Genomic DNA, 24,253 nt, shown 5'->3' on the forward strand with positions numbered 1-24,253 from the left:
CCACCACAGCTATGAGAAAAACCCATGGGCATAAATAACTACTGTCATCTCAAAAGCTGAACAAAAGCAATCATCTTTCCATACAGTGATGGAGGAGAGGCTACAGGTGCTTTTGTTTCACTGACTTTGGGGAGGTGGGAGTGAGGTAGGAGATAATGAATGAACACATAGATTAAGGTGAGTGAAGCTCTGGGAAAGCAATGCTGGTGAAGAGACCAGGACTGAGAGGACCAAGCAGAAAGAAGGGCAAAGTCATGAAGCAAGCATCACTCTGCAGACAAAAAGTGCTCCACGGTGGGATGAAAGCAGAAGCAACAAATCTACAAGGCGGGTTAGCAGGAAGTGAAGGACGCATGCCGGGAGGCGGTGCCCCGGACTCAGGGACTGTGGTGTGTGCTCCTGACAATAGCACCTTAATGAGAAGGTGACTTTTCAGGTGTCTGCAGCCTGATGAAAACCTTTCTGAATGCCACCCAGATCCCTCTGTCCAGTTTCATATCCAACAAGCACATCCCTGACCATAAATTACTTCTCAAGCAAAATTTCCTCCAGGAGTATAAGGCACCTCACATAAACCTCCTGTCTACCGGAGAGTCATTAAACCGGCTCACTCTGTATGGTAAGCCATGCTTTCAGGGTTAGGACACCCAAATAAGTAAATAGTTTTTACTTATAAAGTTCAGAAGCCATAACAATGGGTTATGACAAGTCTCTTTCACCTGTGAATTTAAGACTCCGAGGTGGTTTTGAGAAGATCCATCAGCTTTACCTCTTCACGTTACACATTCTTCGCATGGAAGTTAACGTTCACCTGCGTTACCCTGAACCCTTCTCCCTAAACCCTCAGAGGTGAGTGATCCTCAGGCCACAAGCCGCTTCCCAGTGGGTTTCTGCCAGATGCCTATTGCCAGCACTTCCTCTGGAGTTCTTGGCAGCCTCCGGGCTATAGCTTGAAATAACAGAAGAACAAAGCTGCTCAACTGAAAGTTTGCTTAACTGGTGAAGTCTGCCAATGAGTAATTTCTAATCATCTATCATGAGGAGATAGAAGAATGAGCAAACAGTAAGGTTAAGTGTATTTACTTTGTGGGGAACAGAACCTAAGACACCACAAAGGCACGGACACAAGCATGCCGGCCAACAAGCCCAGCCTCCAGGAACCTGGCAGGATGCCAGCAACGCCCTGTGGCTCGTATAGACATACCCCTGGGGGTTTTGTTTCATTTGTTGTGTTTTAATGGATTTTGGCCTGGAACTGGAATCGAGTTTACTCAACTTCATGAACTGAACTCAAGTCTTTTTTTAAGAAAGTTTCTCCATATACTAAGTACAAGGCCTCTTAGAGATAACATATGCAATGAGTTATTTACTTTGAAACTGTTTACTAGCAAATGAGTCACACCCGCTGTAAGACATCCTCAAGAGGAGGACTAAGACTCCATGAAAGTCATTTAATCTAACAGTCCCTTTCAAATTACAGTTTTGCTTCTTAAAGACCACTTCAAAGTAGATGAGACCCAAGAAAGTGTTCACCTTTCTTGTCTCTTCCATAAGCAGAAAGTTAGCAATTTTAAGATTACACTGTTGTTCTAGAGGCTTGGGAAGACTCCAAAGGCGCTATCAAAATGACGGAGACGACAGCTCTTGAGCTAAATTCTGCCAACCCCAACGCAAGCCGCCAAACCACCCAGCTGTGGGTGGTGGCGTGTGTGATGCCGATTCCAGCTCCTCCTCTGCTCACTAGCTGCCAACTGCCTCTTCCCTACTGTTCCAGCATCTCTGAAAGGAGCATTTCCTGTCATTTATAAACTCAAAGTCTGCCAATTAAGTACTGCATGAGCCAGCTGCTAGGCAGGAACTAGAGACTTTTTGTCTGCTGGAAGAACCGACTCTCTGGCTCTACTGCAAACATCAGCCTGGCAGGCTGCAGGAAGAAGAGTGTGTTTTAGGGGGAGAGACGGGCAAAGTTCTGGAACAGAACGGAGACGAGGAATTTATCCAAAGAGGAGATGCATCAAGTTCTACTTCACGTTACAAAGCAAAAGTGAGAAAACATGAGCAGAAAAAATGAAACAATTCTCAAAGAGGAAGCAGTGCATAAAAACAGAGTCAGTCTTTGAACCATTTAGTCATCAATACCTACTCCTTGCCAGGCAATGTAGAAAGTAAAAACAGAGATTTGCTACTAACCTACAGGCATCGAGGATAAAGAGACTATCTTTGTTAGTAACCTGACTTCTCGGTGAGAACGTCTACAAAACAGTAATGGAGGAGAGTGTTGTCAGTGCTGAGAGCAAACACCTCCCGACCTTTAATTCTCTAACCCAGTTTTTAAATACAGGCACACCCCAGAGACACTGCAGACCACTGCATTAGATGGAGTATCAGAATAAAGTGAATCGCACAAATTTTTTTGTTTCCCAGTGCATGTAAGTTATGTTTCTGCTACACTGTTGCCTATTAAATGTACAACAGCATTATGTCAAACTGTACATACCTGATTAAAACTAATGCTATTGGAAACATGTTACCAACAGATTTGCTCAATGTAGGCTGCTGCAGACCTTCAATTTGTAAGAAAGAGTTTCAAATTCTGTAAAAATTAAACTGTTGGAAAGAATAGTTCTTAGAGATAATTCATCTAGCTCAGTTTTTTCACCATGTGGATGAGAAACCTAGAGCAAGGAGGAGACTGACCTACAGTGTCAGAGAGACGGTGGGGCCCAGGGTCTCCCTCCAGGGCTCGCTTCCTTTCCACCCATCCCCTATAGCACCAAGTTGTAAACACATGAGCCGCTCCACATCACTCTCAGCTGTGGCACAAAGCCGTGGGTGTCCGACCCTGTCCAGGTGAGCTGCAGGGGAAGATGCAAATGTCGCCAACAGCAGTGGCAGAAACAAACATGCTACAAGACCAGAGCAAAAGCTAATAGCACACCCAGCAGCCTGGTGGCTTCAAGGACAGGCAAAGGCAACTCGCATTCTTACAGGGATAAAATGTGATCAATCTCATAACCCGTGTTCTTCGCAGAACTCTAGTGGCTTTTTATTCTACAAGTGCTCTAAGCACTGACAGAGCAGAACCCCCGCCTTTTCCCTGAAGACTTCCTTCAGTTTGGTGTAGCAGGTACCGCTCACAACTTTATGTCATAGGAGAGTCAAATAGGAAGAAAGAGATAGAAAAGGGAATTCAAGAAGGAAGATCCTAGAATGTTAATTTTATTTCACATGATTGTCTTCAATTATTATTGATAATGTGACTGAACTGAGAACTTCTTTCAAAAAAAATTCTTGTATACAGTGTCTGCCAGGCTGCATTTATTTTCATACTATCACTGGCCTGTTTCTAACCTCAGGGAAAACGCTACTCTTAAAAAGCAAATATAAAAATTACAATTTCTTAACGACACGATTATTTCTTAATGACACACCTGTTTACAAAACAAATAAAAGCTCTTTAATGTCTGCACACAAACACACACACACACAGCACATTTGTGGGCAAGACTATCTGAGCTCACCACTTAATAAAGCACAACATTCAAAATGGAAAATGTGTCTAGTCTTTACTGGCCTTTCAGGTGAAGTTCAGGATGAAGGAAGCCTATTCAAAATCCTCTCCTTTACATTTAAAAGTAAGAAACCTCTTTCCCCCTCCCCAGAGTCTCAAATTTTTCTTTTGATATTTGAAAATGCATGTTGACAACCCTGCCACCCAAGAACTTCAAAAGAAATAACTCCTGTGTGTCTACAGAGAGAAGAAGGTTCTAGTGACAAGAACTGGAAAGCCCGTGCCAGATCCAGACTGACAAGTGGTCACACAGGGGTCAGGTTTTACCTCAAGATTTTCCCCAATTAGCATTTAATGTCACACCACTTGAGGGCAACAAAGTCTGACTGTGTCCCTTGACATCACCCCCCTCAACCATAAGGAAAGGTTATGTCTTACCTCAAACTGTGGGTAAGGAGGAGTCATAGCTGATGGGGGCCCTGAGGTGGGAGGTGGCATCCCAGACGTGGGTGGGAACAGACCCAAGGCGTTCAGATTTAATCCAGGAATTAGATGTGCTTGAAGCTGCAATGGTAAAAAAAAGGTCCCTTCATTTTACAGTTACAAGATCAAGTACAAGTGAGCATTTATACGTGATAATATCCAGATTGTGACCTCTTGTCAAGTAAAGAAAAAAATCATTTTGTGAGTTAAATTTTAAAACAAAGCAGATGTTCCATGTGATTATACTTCGGGTTACAGGTTATGTCTGTACATAATTCTTGCTATTTTAAACTCCATGTGCTGTCTTCCTCCTCTTTGATCTGAAGGCACACTGGGTTTCTCAAAGCAGGGAACACAGCCTTCCTTGCCTTTATGAGCAGCTCTCAGTGCTGACATACATGTTATCTGTACTCTCTGAGCACACAGTAAAGAGAGACAGTATCTTGCATGAATTGAAGAAGCAAAAAAACAAGATATGTTCATTGAAAAGCAGGACAGATAACAGATATTAAGAGATCTTTACTCCATGAAAAAACTTGGTGGTCATGAATCTACAGACCTAAAACAAAATCAAGCTCTTTGGGAATCAGGTTCCATGCTCATGTCCCTTCAAATAAACCGATCTTTGGAATGGATCCAGGAGCCAGAAATGGGATTTGGTTTTGGTTTCATTTGCCAAGGGTTGAGAAAATAAAGTGAAGACTACAGAGTTCAGACTTGAGCATCCTCAAGCATGTTTTTTCAAGGCCTGTGTGGGCTTGGATTTACTCCCAAGTGACCCTGAAACACCTGGATGAGCAGTGATCATATGAAGGTAGGGAGGCAGTCATGTGGGGGTAAAATGATTAGCATTTAAGGCACTTCTCACAATGGCAGTATCATTTTTACACTTTCCCTTCTTTCAAGTGTAATGTTTCAGATGGCAGGCCCAGCTGATGAACTTTTTTTTTTTTCCAATCGTTTACTTGAAAATTCAAGATGGACTTTTGATATGCTACATTTTCCATACCATTCCATCCGTTATGGCACGTCAGCAATGCACTTTAATTGCCTTACCTGCACTACACAGATTTGTTTTGTCACTGGAAATTCTTTTATCACCAAGCTTTACGAGTAACCAGGTTTTAAATTTATCCTCATTACAGTACTTTTTATATACGCACTGTAGCTATTATAATCCTAATAAGCATGCAATGTAGGCAGTAGCCCCATTTTACAGATGAGGAAACTGTGCTCAGAGAGACCAAGTAAGTCGTCCATGAGAATAAAGCTACAGCTAATAAATGGTTGAGCTAAGATTCAAACCAGTTCACACACTCCTAAAGCCCACATTCCTATAATACTATAATCTCCCTCAAATTCACACTGTATGGGAGAGATTAGCCTTTTTTAGGGAGGTATTAACCTTACCTCACAGGTAGGGAAGCTAAGGCACAAAGTTAGCTAAAATCACAAAAGAGGGCCAAGCCTGAGGTCCAAGTTTGTGTCTGCCCAACTATCCCAGGGCACTCACCGTGATGCTCAAAGTCAATTAGAAACCACATCTAACAATGACGCCATTAAAGAAATCAATGTTAAGGCAATTGAAAACATCTCTGAACTGTTGATCAAAACAAAGACATTTCCTCCACATGAAAACTAACATTCATGGAAGCAATGTCGTTTTCGTACGACTCCCTGATTTTCTTCATTATCTCTTCCTCAGCCCTGGCGCAGGTTTCCACGCTGCCTTTCACCGTGATGGTGCGTTCCGGATTGTACAGTGTCAGCTCCTGCAATCTGCAGATTGAAACGGAGAGGCAAGGAAAAGACTGGAAATTACAGGAAGGAGACAGTTAATAACAGTTCAACCACAATTGGCAATTCAAACCCAACTGTGGAGGCTGGCAATGTGTAAAAGGAGGTGGTTAGACATCATGAAAAATGAGTATGCCCCAAAAGTTGTGAATACAAGAATTGTAACGCTGCAGGGGAATAGAAAATACTGCCCCTCCCACCTTCTCAGTAAGTATCTCTGGGTGTACGCAGTTCAATTAAGTCCATGTTTTAAACAAATTATACTTCTTGACCACTTAAGGTGAGCTTTTTTCACAACAGTGAAATGTAAAGAAAATGATCCAGAGGAACCTATAGTTTTAGTGGAGCCCAAGAACCAGATGAATATAACCTTTAATAAGTGCGTTTCTAGTCTGCCCTGACCAATTTGGGGTGTAATTGGCCTTGTCATGCAACTGCATTTTTCGGATCACCAAGCAAGGGATAAGCAAGAAAATATTCCAAAATGGCACGCAGAATTCATATGTCTAAGCTTATTTTTGTTGCTAATTTTAGAATTTAGATTGATGTACACTTGAGGAAATAACACAAATCCACCCATTTTGACTGAATTTTAAAAATAGTCCCTCGATGACCATTTAGACAACTAAAAAGCTAAGATGTAACAGCAATATTCAGAAACTCCCTGCTTGTCTCAGCTCCTGTAGAAGCGTCAAAATCCATTCAGATGACACTAACACCATCTAAGTCTCAGCCATTCAACAGCCTTGAAGGGAAACCCATGGGAGGTACTTACCATGGAAACAAGACTCAGGAAATGGATGGAAAGGATACAGAATACTGGGACCGTTTCCTTTCATATTCTTAGGGTTAAAGCTCTCATTTTCACTACTAGCAAAGTGTCTCAAGCTAAACGTGAGGCAGATGAATGGTACGTTATTCCTTAACGTCTTCCTATACTTGTTAAAATATAAACATCCACACAATGAAGATGCTTCGTCTCAGACCCCGTACACAAGTGTATGTCTCCTCTTCAGGCTCCACCGAGTCTCCCCTGAAGAGCATTTTCTATTAGTTTTTAAAATAGCTGCTTCCAGAACAGCCTTTATGATATATTTTTTTCCTCTTAAAACCTTCCCCTTTCTGAGCATAAAATTCAAGAGAGGGCAGGATCACTTGTTCTCTTTACCGGCTTGCAGTTTTTCCTTTCCCACCAAGCGGGACTCTCCCACTTCCTTTCCACTCCCACGTCTACAAAAACTCCTTGCTCCATGAACATACTGCCCCAGTCTTTCTCTACTATTCTTCATTAGTTCGTCAGTCTCTTTCCCCCTCAACTTTTTAGCATGCCCTGAAGGAAGTAAAAGTCACCCTCAGAAAAGAAAGGCCTTTCCACGTAATTCAGAGCATTCATGGACTGTAGGCATGGGGACTAGCCTCCAGGATCCCCACTCCCCAGTGACCGCCCCTCCCACACTGACCGAAGCTGACTCGTGTCAACAACAGCAGAAAAAAATGGTAAAGAGAGGGACTTCTGAGACTATGTCACAAAAGACACAGCTGCTTCTGTCTTCTTGTCTCTTAGGTTGTCTCTTGTTGTCTCTGTGAGGGAAGAGAGCTGCTATGACTTGAAGACGCCCCCAACAGCCCTGTGGAGGAGCTGAGCTGAGGTGAGGAGCTGAGGCCACATTCTAAGAGCAGCCATCAGCTTGGCAGCAACATCAAGAGACCCCCCCAGACCAGGACTACCCAGCCGTGCTGTGCCCCTGAATTCCCGCTCCACAGAAACCAGGTGAGCAATGAACGTTTACTCTTGTCTTTAGTGGCCAGTGTTGGGGTAATCTGCTATACAGCGATGGATAATACGCAGGGTTACACACTCTAGCTTTCAGAGCAGATGCCAGAAAACCCCAGCAAGACCTCAGTGAGGAAATACACATGGCAAGCATTAGTGTGTCCTGCCTCTGTAGTGGGAATAGAGAATGCTTTCACTGTGGGTTAGAAACAGATAGCAGGCAGGAGGGAAATGGGTTTGAGAAGTGAAGTATAAGCAGGGTGGTACAGGCCAGCTCCAAGAGTTGTAATCCACTTAATATATAACCTATAGCTTGGAAATGGTATTTTTGAAAGTTTTCTAATTCTAAAGAAAGCAAGGCAGCACTTACGGAGATATTGTGATTTTAGTGTCAGTGTCCTGCTCAATTTTTTTAAGATTCCGTCCTTCCTTACCAATGAGACGTCCTACAAAATTATTATGGGCTAAAATCTTCAAAGGAATCTCTTCTGTGCTGTAAAGAAAAAGAAAATAAAAAGGCCACCAATCAGAGTAAGTGTACCTATTCTAGGGTAAAAGGACAATATTCATTCATTAAACATTGACTTCCTGCCTACCGTAGGGGAAGCATTCTGCCAGGGACACTGTAAAGCCTGCTGACCATTAGCCCACATTCTAGCAACGCATGAAGAGAGGGGGATGAAAAAACACTGACAAGTATTTGGACAGGAGTTAATTTTTAAAAGTTTTCTTTTATTCATCTCAGGGAATGCCTTCCAATAATGGATTCTAGTTAGCTCTTTGAAAACACCTTATTCAAACCCATATTCTGAAACCCCCAATACCACCACCGACAACACGAAACAGCATGGTTTTAGAATAATGTTTAAATACACCCCTGGAGATAAAATGCACGACTTACAGAGGGAAACAAGAAACTCAACAGGGTTACACTTTGGAGGGAAGAGTCTAAGAGTAAGAGAGGGGACTTTCACTTTTCATTTTGTACCTTTCTGACTTTCCAAGTCATGTACATAGCACTGTGTTAACATGTCACTGGGGTCATCTAAGTGGTGGGCTTTTTCTTCACTTTTCTCTATACTAAAAAGTAATTTTAATCTTATAATAAAGCAACATATAATACCTTCTAATTAAAATACATGTACTGTACTTCAGAGGTCCCTCCAAATTAAATGCCGGTCATTAGGTCCCCAGGCTAGGACCAGCGTCTTACTCTGGACCCTCCTTTCAGCACACCACCATGCTAGATGCTACAGGCAGCAGAGAACCCAGCCTCTGCTCAAGGCTCCCATGCACAAGAGATTTAGAGTTTCAACCTGAAGCACCCGAATCAACATCCAGTTTCCCACAGCACAAGACTGGGGCCTTCCCAGCTCCGTTCTCCTGCTCCTGCAGGGGGGCTGGCAGACACAGGCCCAGCTCCTTCGAGCTCCAAGCATAGGAGTGAGGGTTTGGGGTCCCTGCTTTGGGTAAATCCCAGGGATGCTTCTTGGACCTTAGGTGAGCTTCCTGTGACCCCAACTGCCTTCTTTTTACAGCTGGACTTTTCCCATCAACACCACTCGCAACATAGCCAAACATGAATGAAAATGAAGCGTTTAAAAGACTTATGCTCCATAACCACCAAAACAACACTGCTGACCCTCTGTCGCTCTTCGGGACAGCATTTCCCTTTGTCTGCTGGCAATTCCCAAAATTATGTCAAAGCATCCCAAAAACAGGACCGCATAAATATCAACCTCCCCACCGGTTAATCCTCTTTACTCACAATTTTATATCTTGAGCTTCTTTATGCATAATCTCCAGAATAGACTTACAAGCTGCAGAGGTGCCCTCGGGGGTAGAGAGGATAGTAATGGACTTCTCGGCGGCACCTGCATTCTCCTTCCGATGGACATCAATTCTTAGGGTGGGCACAAGGGGAGAGGGAAACGAGCTGTAAGCATGTATTCACAACAGTCTGTCATCACCACCTATACAGTCACCGCACTTCTGGGCAAAGAGTGGGTGACGCACTTTCCTCAAAAGCAAGTCTTGATAAGCCGTCACCATGGATGAGACCAATGTTAAGTCCAAGAATATTTCCCTCTCTCTGCTCATGCAGGGGGCATCTCTTTATTCTGGCCAAGCTGCACATGCTTAATTTTCCTTTTCAGGGCTACAGGTCAGTCATCTCACATCCAGGAGTCTGGGTTCAAACAAAAGGCTTTCTTCCACTCAAAGAACAAGGGAGCCTGGAACACAAGCCAAGAGGACTGGCGCTGAAATCCCACAAGTCGGGGGCTCCTGACTCCACTCACGCAGTGTGACCACCATCCGTCACAGGTGGGGATTTCACTCCTCGGTTTCCTCTTGCCGGGGTCTTTCTACATTTTGCCTTCCTGATCAAGGAAAAGTCCACAATAAACAGTGATAGGAGTGGACCCTAAAGAGATGGCAGCGGTTCTATATCAAAAAAAAGCAAATGGCCACTAAACACGCAGTGATGTTCAATCTCACTGGTCCTTGAAACAAGGTGGTGTTCTCTTCCAGACCTGCACAGATGCGATTCAGTACTGGCAAGAGGATGGGTGTCTGGGACACGCACACCTCTGGCGTGGTGCGGAGTACAGAACAATCTGCTGAACTGCTTATTATCTTTTGACCCAAGAATTCTGCTTCTTGTAATATCTCCTACAGATGAAGTCTCACACGTGGGCTAAGAGTGGTGTTTCTCACCCTCCGGCAGCATTGGCACTTTGGATCAGACTAGTTCTTTGGTGTGGAAGGCAATCTGTGCATTGCAGGATAGTGAACAACATCTCTGGCCTCTACCCAGTAGACACCAGTAGCACCCCCGCCCCCACCTAAGCATGACAACCGAAACTGTCTCCAAACACTGACAAATGTCTGCTGGGGGAAAACATCACCATGGGTTGAAACCACTGGTGCAAGCATGTTCATCGCTGCACTATTTATAATAGAAAGAAAATTGGTATTTCCAAGATATTTCCAATAAGGAAGAAACGGTTAAAGAACATATCCATATCACACAGTTGTTCATAAATGTGGTAAAATTAGAGGTGCCAACAAAGCAAAAGGTCCTCGATCTTATGTGAAGAAAAACACACTACATACCATGATATAAATTCTCTTTTAAAGCTACATGTGTTAGTAGATATGAGGAACAAGTCTTATAAAGACATATTCCCAACTCAACAGTGGTCACCTTGAGGGTTAGATGGAGGTTAACTCTTTTATTTTAATGTACATACTTGTACATTTTGAACTAAATACAAAAACAACAAGTCTTCTGTTTAAAAAGTACGAGAAAGAAAATCAACTACTCAAACTCTAGATGGAAAGGCTATATAACTCGTTGTCATGAGAATGACCACTACATCTTGCTAATAAAATCAGGGTTTGGATTTCATTTTCCTAAATGCCTAATTGAAAACTGAAGATTTATCTCAGAATTAAAACCTATAGCTAAAAATAAGGGCAATGCAGAAGTGAAACAAATAAGGAATATCTAGAAATGACCAATAAAAAGAGTATCTTGTAACAGATCTGATCTCAGGAACCATCGCTCCAGTCGCTGGTTTCAGTCTCCAATCACCGTAAGTATTGCATCTCTTCCAGTAGGTGACGTGGCTCATCTCCCTCCTGGTTTATTTCCACCTGCTCACTGTGCTAAGGATTACCAAACTCTGATCCTCTGAGAGTAAGGAATGTTGCTTTACAGATTAGGGCAGCCCTGTGAGGCCATAACAGAAGCAGAAGATCTGATAATGACGAGTTTCAATGGCAAGAGTTAATTAAATCTGTTGGCAGAGCTGCAAGTGAATCATGGAATACAACTATCGCTTCCCTTCCCTCTCCATCCTCCATCTTCCTGCTTAAATAAAACAAACAGTTTCATTAAATCACAGAAGCTCTTTCCTCTGACAGGGAAATGAGCAGCTTTAATTTAAAAGGAGCAACTTTCATCTGCCATGTGATGAGGAAGGGAAACGACTGAATAATTAGTTTCTGCAGGTAACAGGGAATCAATGCAAGAGAGACGCTCTTGAAATAAAGAATTAAAGAGAAGCTCTTGTATTAAAATGAGGCAAATCTGAGATGAAAACTGATTGGGCCATGGTTGTCTTCCCTACCCTCTAACATTACGAAGTCAAGGCCACCGACTTTGCACAAAGGTAACCAGCACTCAGCATCTCTCCCACTCCCAAGTGTGGGAAGGCAGGGCCAGGCGCCACTCTTCGGAGGGAGTGGGTGGTGACCCCCACTAGACACAGCTCGTTTCGCTTCTACATCAGAAATGGGCCAGCCACCCGAAGGCTGCCATGGGGCCTGTGATGAACGTGGATAACCTCTTAAGCCTGCTGGAACAAACACAGCACCATAGTTGTACTTTCCGAAAAAGACTCTGCTTAACTCCTTGGACCACACAAAATAATTTTTCTCACTAAATTTAAAAAGCAAAATGATCTACAATCGTCTCTGTAGCTGACCCAAGGCCGTCTCCCTACCCTTTTGTGTAGAATGACTTGAGCGGTGTGTACACACTGCCTCTTCTCCCTTACATCCACAGTTCCTCTATATGGTGGCAACTGTCCCAGAGATGTGCCTGATAGCAATTTACAGAACTAAGGGCAAGGACAGAGTTCATCATCAAGTTTTTTTGGGTCATATTCTTCACAAACAGCATAACAGGATGGTTACTAAAGCAAAACCACAAATATACAATCATTGGAGCTCCAAAACTGAGACAGTGCCTTAGATATACTTTAACAGAATTAAGCATAATTCACATGCAGTTATTTCACTCATTTGACAAAAATGAGAGCCATCAACAGACCCAGTGTTGGGACTACAGTGGTAAATAAAAACAAACAGCTCCTGCTTTCTACTCCTAAAAAGCCAGAGTATTTGATGGAGAATCTCCTAATTCCCAAAATCTGCAAATTAAAACTATCAAACAACATCCTAAAGAAGGAACCATTCTAACTACATGGCTTAAACACAGCATAACTACAGATCATAAACTGAATTATTCTTCATTGAAGTAAAGCAAGACTAAAAAACTCTTCTGTGTTGGACCCAGAAAATTACTTCTAAAAGCACACAAGGCAGTATCAGTTGAGGTCGAAGAGGAGATGGGGGAGCAGAGAAACACCTAGAAGTTGCCCTTTTGTTGGTCAGGGCCTCCCCCATCAGGAGTATCATTTGTTTTCCATTCATGTGTGAAAATCTAAAGTTCTCTTTGAGATTAAGGTTTAGCCCCAGGTTTTTATAAAATGAACACTAAAGATATCACATCACAAGGTTTTCCCAGATTCCCAAGTAGCATACAAGAAGGGATCATAAGCATGTTCAGGAGGACATGATGTAGCAAACAACAGACTCTCTTATGAAGATTCAAACACCCACCGCGCCCCAGGAAGTACTCACTTAGACTGGGTCTGTTTGGTGATATTCCGAATGGTGGCGCCTTCTTTTCCTATAATGGCTCCAACGAACTGGGTGGGAACCAGCAGGCGCAGAGGCAAGTCGCACGGCTTTGGCTTGGACACTGACCCTGGAGACCCCTGCCTCGAGGAGCCCCGCTGCCCAAAGCCACGCCGGCCACGAGGCTGCTGCGAGGGGCTCTGCTGGGCCGTCTCATCAGGAATGTAGGCCACTCTCAGCGTGAAGTTCTCCAGCTGGAACCCGTTCAGCTTGTCTAAAGCTCTGCAAGTGAACAGGGAGCAGGGGTGGGAAGAGGAACCAGGCTGGGTAACAGCAATACCACCTCTTCCACTCAGGATTCCTGGCTCTAAAGCTCCTGAATAAAGCCACTGAGCAAACAGCAAATCCAGAACACACCTAACACTCCCCGCCCACATTCCCTTTGAAGGACACATGGGGAAAACAGGTTTCCAAGGGAACATATTAGCCATTTACCAGTAAAGTAAAGTAAAAAAAAAAAAAACACACACACAAAAAAACCATTTTGTCAAACTCTAACTAGGGAATTCCCTGGCAGTCCAGTGGTTAGGACTTGGTGCTCTCACTGCTAAAGTCTGGGTTCAATCCGTGGGCAGGGAAGTAAGTTCCCAGAAGATACACACTGTGGCCAGAGAAAAACCCAAACAAACAAAAAACAACACTCTTGACTAAGCTATTCACCATGAAGTCAATAACAGTCTATGAGGACCCCCACAGAACAAGAGGAGGGGGCTCTCCTTCTCCTGGCTAGTCTTTCCAAATCAGAATAGAAAAGATGTTACAATACATACCTCCCTTGCTTTAAGGTCTTAAAAACAAATATTTAAAACACTTTCAGAATCAAAGGACAAAAAATCTCTGAGCCACTCACTGGAGGAAGTAGAATTTAATAGTCATGTTACTTACCACTATAAAATCACTCAATACCTATTATGAGCCTGTTCTTGAGGGAAAAAAGCAATCCATGACCTTGTGGAATTTATGATCTGATTTGAGGCAGGGCGACAGGGGTGGTGGTGAAAAGAAAACACCTATCTATCCATCCATCCACACACCCATTCATCTATTTCAAGAGGAGCTTTACTTTTTCTGTTTTTTTTTTTTAGAGCCTTGTTATGGAAAAGTACAGAAATTAAAAGACACTTGTTGCTCCCTGGAAGAAAAGCTATGACCAGGCTAGATAGCATATTAAAAAGCAGAAACATTACTTTGCCAGCAAAGGTGCATCCAGTCAAAACTATGGTTTTTCCAGTAGTCATGTATGGATGTGAGAGTTAGACTATAAAGAAGGCTGAGTGCCAAAGAATTGATGCTTTTGAATTGTGGTGTTGGAGAAGACTCTTGAGAGTTCTTTGGACAGCACAGAGATCAAACCAGTCAATCCTAAAAGAAATCAATGCTGAATATTCATTGGAAGGACTGATGCTGAAGCTGAAACTCCAATACTTTGGCCACCTGATGCGAAGAAGTGACTCACTGGAAAAGACCCTGATGCTGGGAAAGATTGAGGGCAGGAGAAGAAGGGGACGAAAGAGGATGAGATGGTCGGATGGCATCACCAACTCAATGGACATGAGTTTGAGCAGGCTCCAGGTGTTGGTGATGGACAGGGAAGCCTGCCGTGCTGTAGTCCATGGGGTCACAAAGAGTTGGACACGACTGAGCAAGTGAACTGAACTATGGAAAAGTACTCAATCTTAAGCAAACATCTCAATGAATTTTCACACAGTGAGCATGCATCTCCAAATTCAGAGCTAGGACACCCAGTGTCCCAGAAGCCCCACCAGGACATCCTTCCAGTGACTGCCCCTCCCCTCGGCTCCTCATGCCATAGACAGATTCTGCCTGTTTACATTTCTATGTAAATACCCATGTCTGGCATCTTTAACTTATCATTTATAAGATAAATGTGTAAGATTCCTAAGTTTATAAGATAAATTGGTGTGTTCTAGCTTACCTACATATTTTAAATGTGAAGAACTCAATAAAAGTTGACAGAAGATGCTGCCATATAGACATCACCATAATAATACACACTCCCAGTGCACAACAAAATTAAAAAAAAAAAAAAAGCCTCACGCTTTCTCCAGGGTTACTCAGAATCTTTGCTCAGATGGTATTCCAGTGGGCCCTGAGTTCGACCCAGGCAAGGAGAGAAGAACAGGCATAAAATGCTCTCTGTCTAGTTGCTCAGACTGATCATTTGTGGTTCACATACTGCTTTCTTTATCTGGAGATCTTTCCGTTTCAACTTTAAGAGATAGGCCCAGCACCGAAAGGGGTAACAAAACCATGAAACTGCATGGCAGATGCAAAAAACCAGACAATGTCCTCAGGACTCAGAATTCTGCCCTTTTCGCATGTCAGTGGCCATGGATGTTCCATCACTGTCCTACAGTTCATGCATACGAATTAACTCTTTAAAAGATCCCAGTCATACAGACTAACAAAGTATCAAGAAATTTCTGTCACCATGACCTCCAAGACCCTCCCCAGAGTAACTGTTAACTGTGATAACTTCTGCAAACGGACCAGTTCTTTCCGTATGCTCACAAAGGTGTGTAAGTGTTCAGTACGTCCTTAAAAAAGTAGTAACTGAGATCATGATATAGTCTTGTGATTTGTTGTTTTTCCAAATACAATATATCTTGGGATATTTCCATGTGAGTTCTGTATCAGACGACATTCTTTTCCCATGTATGTGTGTGTGTGTAACTGAATCGCTTTGCTGTAGACCAATTAACAAGACATTGTAAATCAACTATACTTCAATTTTTTTAAAAAAAGTAGCTAAAGATGGCATTCTTTTCATAAGCTTTATAGGTAATAGCAGACACACAGAAAAACTTGTTTTACCAACACCCCTTTATAAGAACCTTCAGTTAACACATTTTTCCTGCCTTCTTCCCTCTCCTTTTTCCTAATGAATACATGGATTAAGGGCCCTAAAGTATTTTGGCTATTTCTAAAGGAAGACAACAGCTAGAAATTTTATTAACATCGATGATGTACATTTACTACAGGAAGTTTGAAATTACAGATGTTTCAACAAATTAGATAAAGCTTTTCAAAGCCCAAGAGGAACGTATCCCTGAAGGTTACATGAGGAGGAGCCCAATGGAATGAAGGGCTCAACTCCACCTGGGACATAAAAGGCGACAGTTCACGTATGTTAATCCTTCCCCACTCTAAAACTGAGCACTTCAGAAGAGAGTAAGTGACTGTGCAATTAAGTCAGTAATGTTACTTTAAAAAAAGAAGTTGGGGGTGGGGGAGCCCTTCCCTGGTGGCTCAGAAAGTAAAGAATCAGCCTGCAATGCAGGAGATGTGGGTCCCATCCCTGGGTCAGGAAGATCCCCTGGAGAAGGAAATGGCAACCCACTCCAGTATTCTTGCCTGGGAAATACCATGGACACAGGAGCTTGGCAGGCTACAGCCCATGTTACTAAAAAGTTAATTAGCTTCTTTCCTGATTAGATTAAGAGACATATACAGACAGACAGATAGACGTCCTTCTCCATGGAAATCAATAGAGATAAACATATAGGGCACCAGATGCTTCTGTGTATCCAAATACAGTCACGTGTGTCCGGAGAAACAACTCTCAACTTGGAATAAACTATAACTTCCCAACTTCACTGTGCTGCTTACAGAAGATTTCTCTGAGGGGAAAAGAAAAGACGCTCTTCACCGGGAGGCCAGGTGGCACAGTGCTCCAGGACCCAAAGACTCCAAACTCAGGCTGTTCCCGTCAGAGAGCAGAGCGCATGCCCTGTGTGCCGCACTCCGGAGCCCTCACCGCGGGGCACTCCACACCTGGACACAGCTGACGGTGCGGGAGTGAGTCAGCTGCCAGCATGACTGTCTCATGACTGAAGACTGTGTACTTATGAGTTTACAGCCTCTCTATTAACCTCTCTACGCCACGTTATCTAGTGGGCTGCTGATTTCAGGGGAAAACATTCTAGTATTTTCACCAACCTTACTGTACATGCAAGATGCATGATCAAAAACTGTCATCTAATTATTCAAAACATATGCATTCAGTTCAGCAGAACTCAAGGATGTTTATCCCACATGTGTATTACTCAGAATGCTGTTTCCCATCATCACTTGATTGCTCTGCTGTGATTTTGAGTCAATCATAAGACGGTGAGTAATATTTTTTGTTTTGCTTCCTTTTGGCTGCACTGGGTTCGAAGCTGTGCCTCTTGCATTGGAAGTGCAGAGTCCCAACCATTGGACCACCAAGAAATTCACACCCATGAGCAGTTTTGCTGGCTAGCAGCACTTAATCGCATTGCTAAGTTTATTGGCGTAGACCACAGGGTAGCATTGAAAGGGCCTTGCAAGAAAGAATAAGTAGTTTATCTTGAGGATTAAAGAGTAAGAAGAACTGAGTCTCAGAGAAGTTAAATGTATCCAATGGTACACACATACAGAGCTGAGTAGTGAAAGAGAGACCAGAATTCTAAGCCAACTTGAACAGTAAGTAGCCAAGGAGCCTCGGAAAGGTCGTTTTGTGAATTGGCATTAGCCACCTCACCAGAAAAGCTATAAATGACCAGATTTATGGTCTTTCAACTCTATAAATTCCACGTCTAAAATCTTTTCCTTATTCCTAGATCCCACTGCTGGGTATCATGTAGGTCCTAACAAAATGAGGCTTAGCCATCATTGAAAAGTCACATCATCCCATTTTATCCTTGTACCAAGAGTAAGAAGTTGAAACATAAAATTCAATAATTACCAAAAGCCTGATAATACCACTGCAGGGAGGCATCTTAAGGAAACAATGAAAGACTTCATTACCAAACTAGTTCTAATGGCAAAAAACTGCAAACAACCTAGATGCCCACCAGAGGACTAGCTACATAGACTGTGGTAGGGATGACATACCAGAGAGAGATTACTAATAGTATAAATACAGCTAATGGAAAGACAACCTGCACAAGTCTACAGAATGATCTCTGGCATTTTAAATGTTGTAATGATGACCTATATGGGCAAAATCTAAAGACATATATGTATATGCATAACTGATTCCCTGGTGGCTACCTGGCTTGTAGCTACCAGGCAGCTAGTAGCTGCTGCTGCTGCTAAGTCGCTTCAGTCATGTCCGACTCTGTGCGACCCCAAAGATGGCAGCCCACCAGGCTCCGCCGTCCCTGGGATTCTCCAGGCAAGAACACTGGAGTGGGTTGCCTTTTCCTCCTCCAATGCATGAAAGTGAAAAGTGAAAGTGAAGTCACTCAGTCGTGTCTGACTCTTCGAGACCCCATGGACTGCAGCCCACCAGGCTCCTCCGTCCATGGGATTTTCCAGGCAAGAGTACTGGAGTGGGGTGTCACTGCCTTCTCCAAGCTAGTAGCTACCAGCTACTAACTCAGCTGGTAAACAACCTGCCTGCGATGCAGGAGACCCCGGCTCGATCCCCAACTTGGGAAGATTCCCTGGAGAAGGGACAGGCTTCCCACTCCCTGGTGGCTCTGCTGGTAAAGAAGACGCCTGCAATGTGGGAGACTTGGGTTAGATCCCTGGGTTGGGAAGATTCCCTGGAGAAGAGAACAGCTACCCACTCCAGTATTTTGGCCTGGAGAAGTCCATGGACTGGATAGTCCATGCAGATGCAGAGTCAGACATAACTAAGAGACTTTCACTCACTCACTCATAACTGATTAACTTTGCTGTATAGCCAGCAACTAACACAACGTCATAAATCAACTACACTCCAACAAAATCAACTGTAAATAATAAACAGTAAGTTGTAATGCGTGAGACAAAGTCTACCAAACTTGATGTCAAATTTCACAGTGGTTATCTCTGCATGGCAAAAAAGGCAAAAAATTCCTGTCTTACTACTTGATCTATTGTTCCTTTTTTGAGAATAAATCTTCTATTTACATAATTTTCAAAGTTTAAGAGTCAACATCCTCCCCTTAGCCATCAGCCAAATTATTTCTAACACTTCTGTGTGTACCTTATACAAATCTTCAGGCTGATATAAAAAGATCTGCAATAATAGCTGCAATATATAAACTATATTTCTATTCCCCAACAACAAAGAAAACACACCAGAAAAAGAATCCCTGGACAACAAAGGTCTTACTGTATAACACAGGGAACTATATTCAATGTCCTGGGATAAACCATAATGGAAAATACAAAAAAGAATGTGTGTGTGTGTGTGTGTACACACACACACACACACACACATATATATACGTGCTAAGTCGCTTCATTCATGTCCAACTCTTTGCGACCCCAAGGACTGTAGCCCACCAGGTTCCTCTGTCCATATGATTTCCCAGGCAAAAACACTGGAGTGGGTTGCCATTCCCTTCTCCAGGGGATCTTCCAGGCCCAGGGATCAAACCCGCATCCCCTGCAGCTCCTGCATAGTAGGCAGATTCTTTATCACTGAGCCACTGCAGATAGCTCAGTGCATTACATATAATACACACATACATATGTATGCATAACTGAATCAATTTGCTGTACAGATGAAATTAACACAGTATTGTTAACAACTATAGTTCAATTTTTAAAAATAAAATGACAATTTATCTTTAGAAAAACCTTAGGATCATCAAAAAAGCAAGAGAGTTCCAGAAAAACATCTACTTTTGCTTTATTGACTATGCCAAAGCCTTTGACTGTGTGGGCCACAACAAACTCTGGAAAATTTCTAAAAAGATGGAAATACCACCTGACCTGCCTCTTGAGAAATCTGTATGCAGGTCAGGAAGCAAGTTAGAACTGGACATGGAACAACCAGACTGGTTCCAAAGAGGGAAAGGAGTACCTCAAGACCATATATTGTCACCCCGCTTATTTAACTTATATGCAGAGTACATCATGAGAAATGCTGGGCTAGAGGAAGCACAAGCTGGAATCAAGATTGCCAGGAGAAATATCAGTAACCTCAGATATGCAGATGACACCACCCTTATAGCAGAAAGTAAAGAACTAAAGAGCCTCTTAATGAAAGTTAAAGGAGTGAAAAAGTTGGCTTAAAACTCAACATTCAGAAAACTAAGATCATGGCATCTGGTCCCATCACTTCATGGCAAATAGATGGGGAAAGAGTGACAGACTTTACTTTTTGGGTTCCAAAATCACTGAGATGGTGACTACAGCCATGAAGTTAAAAGACATTTACTCCTTGGAAGAAGTTATTACCAACCTTAACAGCTTATTAAAAAGGAGAGACATTACTTTGTCAACAAAGGTCCATTTAGTCAAGGCTATGGTTTTTCCAATAGTCATGTATGGATGTGAGAGTTGGACTATAAAGAAAGCTGAGTGCCGAAGAATTGATGCTTTTGAACTGTGGTGTTGGAGAAGAGTCTTGAGAGACCCTTGGACTGCAAGGAGATCCAACCAGTCCATCCTAAAGGAGATCAGTCCTGAATATTCATTGGAAGGACTGATGCTGAAGCTGAAACTCCAATACTTTGGCCACCTGATGCAAAGAAATGGCTTATCTGAAAAGACCCTGATGCTGGGAAAGATTGATGGCAGGAGAAGGGGACGACAGAGGAAGAGATGGTTGGATAGCATCACCGACTCAATGGACATAAGTTTGAGTAAACTCTGGGAGTTGGCGATGGACAGGGAGGCCTGGCATGCTACAGTCCACTGGGTCGCAAAGAGTTCGACACGGCTAAGCGACTGGATTGAACTGAACTAGATAACAAACAGCCCTAAATACAAAAAAAAAAAGAAAGAAAAGAAATAGGAACTCTAAAATAAAAAAAAAGAACTAAATATGTAGAAATTCTGAAGGGTTACTTCTTTGTCACCCATGACAAATCTTCCAATGAATTAGTGTCTTTGTTATCTGAGCATCCCCAGAAGATGGAAGGAATAGGTTATCCATGAGATCCAAGGCTGTCTTGCTCCCAAGAACAAGAAACACTAAATACATATTCCTGATTTAAATACGTTTTCATTATTTTTACTCATTTATTATTCTAAGAAATTAGTAATTTGAGGCTTGTGGTTAAAACAAATATATGTATTTCCTAGTACTATTAGCACTGTTAACTTTTGATTTTTTTCTTATCCACAAGGTGGCAGGAATTTCCATGTTAAATTCTGTCTTAGAGACATAGCCTTACTGAGGAATCCTCTTAAAAAAAATAAAAGAAAGAAAGAAATGTGTCATTCATAGAGCTTTAAGTAAAAAGAGGCTTTTGAACTAGGTCTCTAACTCCTGAGGGTTATAATAACTCCAGTTATTATCTGAAATGAAGTATCCTGTACAATAACAGGGCATTCTCAAAAGCAGTGAAAAATGCTGGGTAAATGTTTAATAGCTATTGACTTTCTACCTTCGCATCTGACAGATAGGATTATATTAAGGAACATTAACTTGAGCAGAGTCACAGCTAGAAAAGTGTCACAGGGAGCCCATTCCCTGGAACCAGACTCTGGAAATGAACCCTCCTAGTCTCCACACGGTACTCACACCTCCACAAGCGCAGCCCAGTTACAGAGAGGCCTGCGTTAACACACGCGAAGGAAAAAGAAAAGAAGTCAACTGGGAATGTCAACTCAGCCCTTATCACCTAGAGAAGGAAGCTTTGGATGGCTGCCATGGGAAAGGCAGGAAGAAATCATGTCAGCTTAGCTGAGGCAGCAGACAGTCTTGGTGGGGCTCAGAACAGGCTCGCTGGGTTCAGCAGACAAGTCCTGAATGGACCCGCCTTCCCCCGCGCAAGCCACGTCTGGCTGCTCTGCCGGTGCCCAGAACCAAAGGGTTGAGCCAGAATTATTATTTACTGGGTGCCAGGCCATTTGATAAGACCACTGTCTATAAATATGGGCATATATGCACAGATATATTCGTTTCTTGTCAGCCCTCATTTTGTAGTTGAGAAAACTGAAGCTCAGAGAGGTTAAGGTTACAGTCAAAGCTGCCTGACTTCAGAGTCTATGCTTTCTCCACTTTATCAAATGCCTCTCAAATACAATTAATTCTGCTTTAAAAATGAAAGTGCACTTCCTATCTTTAAAAAAAACACTTACTAGAAAACTAATAACTTTCATAACACTGTCCACAAAACTGATTTGTCCATTCTGTTAACTTCCTATGAATACTCACTTATTGTCTAATTCTCTTTGATCTTTGAAATTCTTGAGGTGGAGAAAACCCAGGATTCTTAAAAGGAAAATTCAACTTGGACAAGAATTAAATCAAGTAATCCCTCTCCAAATATTCTTCCAGCACCAGGGGGCACACCCTTGAGGACAGAAACTTTGCCTTTATTCACTGGCAACCTTTGGTCAGTAGTTGACACTCAATAAATGTTAATGAACTGACTACCAGAATAAAGGACATGATGACTTTCCCTCCTTGAAATGCCCAACTGATTTGTTTAGATGCTATAGTTACCTAAACCACAAACTCCTAACAGTCTTTTCTTCCCTCCATGTGATCCACAGGATCCTGAAGATCTCTAACAATCATTACAAAGTACTTTTAGAATTGCAGTGTCTCCACATTTGCTAGGCAAGTCTTCTGCCCTGACGAGCCGTCTACCCTGTGCCTGTACTCCTCATGCTTCGGGATTTTTTAAGGGGGGGTAGGGGTGCTAAATGTCAACCTGTCCCCATTCAAGCTCACTTTAAATCTCTTCAAAGCTATGGAAAGCTATGTAGGTATCCTACATTCTCCCATATGGCTAAATAACTAGTTACACTAAGCATTTCCCTCTTTACCAAGCTAGCCTCACGTAATAAATCATCAAGTGAGGCAATTGGGACTGGCCTCTGACAGTCCTCAAATATCCTTGGGTTTATCACGTCATCCCTTATTTTCCATCTACCAGAGCGCTGGCTCTGTCGAGTCTTTAGTAGAGCTCTTTGTAAAAACTGAATCACATCCATGAATGGCGCACCTGTGTTTCTCACCGCACACTTTTACCCTTACTCTACTTCAGGTATAAAGTGTGAAATTTTCCTGTTGTTCCTCTCATATCATGATTAAAGAATAAACTTTGTGAGACATCAGTTTATTTTACAACTCATACTACAATTCTATGTCTTCATATAAACTGTTGAGGCTTCCCAGGTGGCTCAGTGGTAAAGAATCTGCTTGCCAATGCAGGAGACTCCGGAGACACAGGTTGAATCCCTGAGTTGGGAAGATCCCCTGGAGGAGGAAATAGCTACCCACTCCAATATTCTTGCCTGAAAAATCCCATGGACAGAGGAGCCTGGTGTGCTATGATCCATGGGGTCGCAAAGAGTTGGACGTGACTAAGCATATAAGCGACTAAGCATATAAACTGTTAACATTTATGTTAAATAAATGAAAGATACAAAGAGAGGGAAAATTCGAATATTTTAAAACCTATTAAGAGTCTCTACAGACATGGAGATCAGACTTGTGGTTGCTACGGGTAGTGGGAGGGATGGACCAGGAATTTGGGGTTGGTAGATGGAAACTGTTACATTTAGAATGGGTAAACAAGGTTCTCCTGTTTGGCACAGGGAACTATATTCAGTCTTCTCAGATAAATCATAATGGAAAAGAATACTGAATAAAGAATGTATATATGTATAAAACTGAGTCACTCTGCTATAAAGCAGAGTTAGCACAACACTACTAATCAACTGTACTTCAATTCAAAAAGAAATTTAAATATACATTAAGAGTCTCAAATTAAAGCATTAAAAGTGAATCTCGAGTCTGGCTTCTGAGAAAAATGTGAAACTAACATGATGAGATACTACTTTTTACTCACTTGACAGGCCAGGTTTGATAAAGCCCTGTGTTAGGGAAAATTAAGGAGAAATGGACACTCACAGTGCTGGGGGGAAATTTAAACTCATTCAAGATCTAGAAAGGATAACTCATCAATATTCAACAAAAAAGGCACACCCTTCTTGAGTTAGCAAATTTACTTCTAAGAATTTAACCTATGACTGTACTTACACACTTGCAAAATGACTGCAAAAGGGATTCACTACATCTTTGTTTACAACTGCAAGAGACCTAAAAATCTAATTTGAGACTAAGACATTCCACATCTATACAACCAAATTCTATGCAACTATAAGACATGTTATATACGTATAAAACCCTCAAATGCTATGGTATCATCTGTGTAAAAAAGGAGGAAGAATACACAGATGTACTAGTCTTCTACATGGTTATCTCCAAGGAAGCAAAGTAAAGCGGTTGGGGAACAACACTGGAAGGAAGATTT

The 24,253-nt window shown here is 42.3% G+C and overlaps 1 protein-coding gene across 3 annotated transcripts in view; it reads right to left on the reverse strand.

The window, feature by feature from the left end:
* Positions 1-24,253, reverse strand: part of IGF2BP3 (insulin like growth factor 2 mRNA binding protein 3) — a 143,059-nt gene that overhangs the window by 12,404 nt on the left and 106,402 nt on the right. For all 3 annotated transcript variants that reach the window (XM_043872156.1, XM_043872155.1, XM_043872157.1), the window contains exons 6-10: positions 12,999-13,277; positions 9,334-9,468; positions 7,936-8,058; positions 5,638-5,773; positions 3,950-4,075 (exon numbers count right to left, since the gene is read on the reverse strand). In XM_043872156.1, coding sequence (XP_043728091.1) covers positions 3,950-4,075; positions 5,638-5,773; positions 7,936-8,058; positions 9,334-9,468; positions 12,999-13,277 — 799 coding nt within the window. The remainder of the gene's footprint in view (positions 1-3,949; positions 4,076-5,637; positions 5,774-7,935; positions 8,059-9,333; positions 9,469-12,998; positions 13,278-24,253) is intronic.

The sequence above is a fragment of the Cervus elaphus genome, chromosome 18 (assembly GCF_910594005.1).
Source record: "Cervus elaphus chromosome 18, mCerEla1.1, whole genome shotgun sequence".
Lineage (NCBI taxonomy): Eukaryota > Metazoa > Chordata > Mammalia > Artiodactyla > Cervidae > Cervus > Cervus elaphus.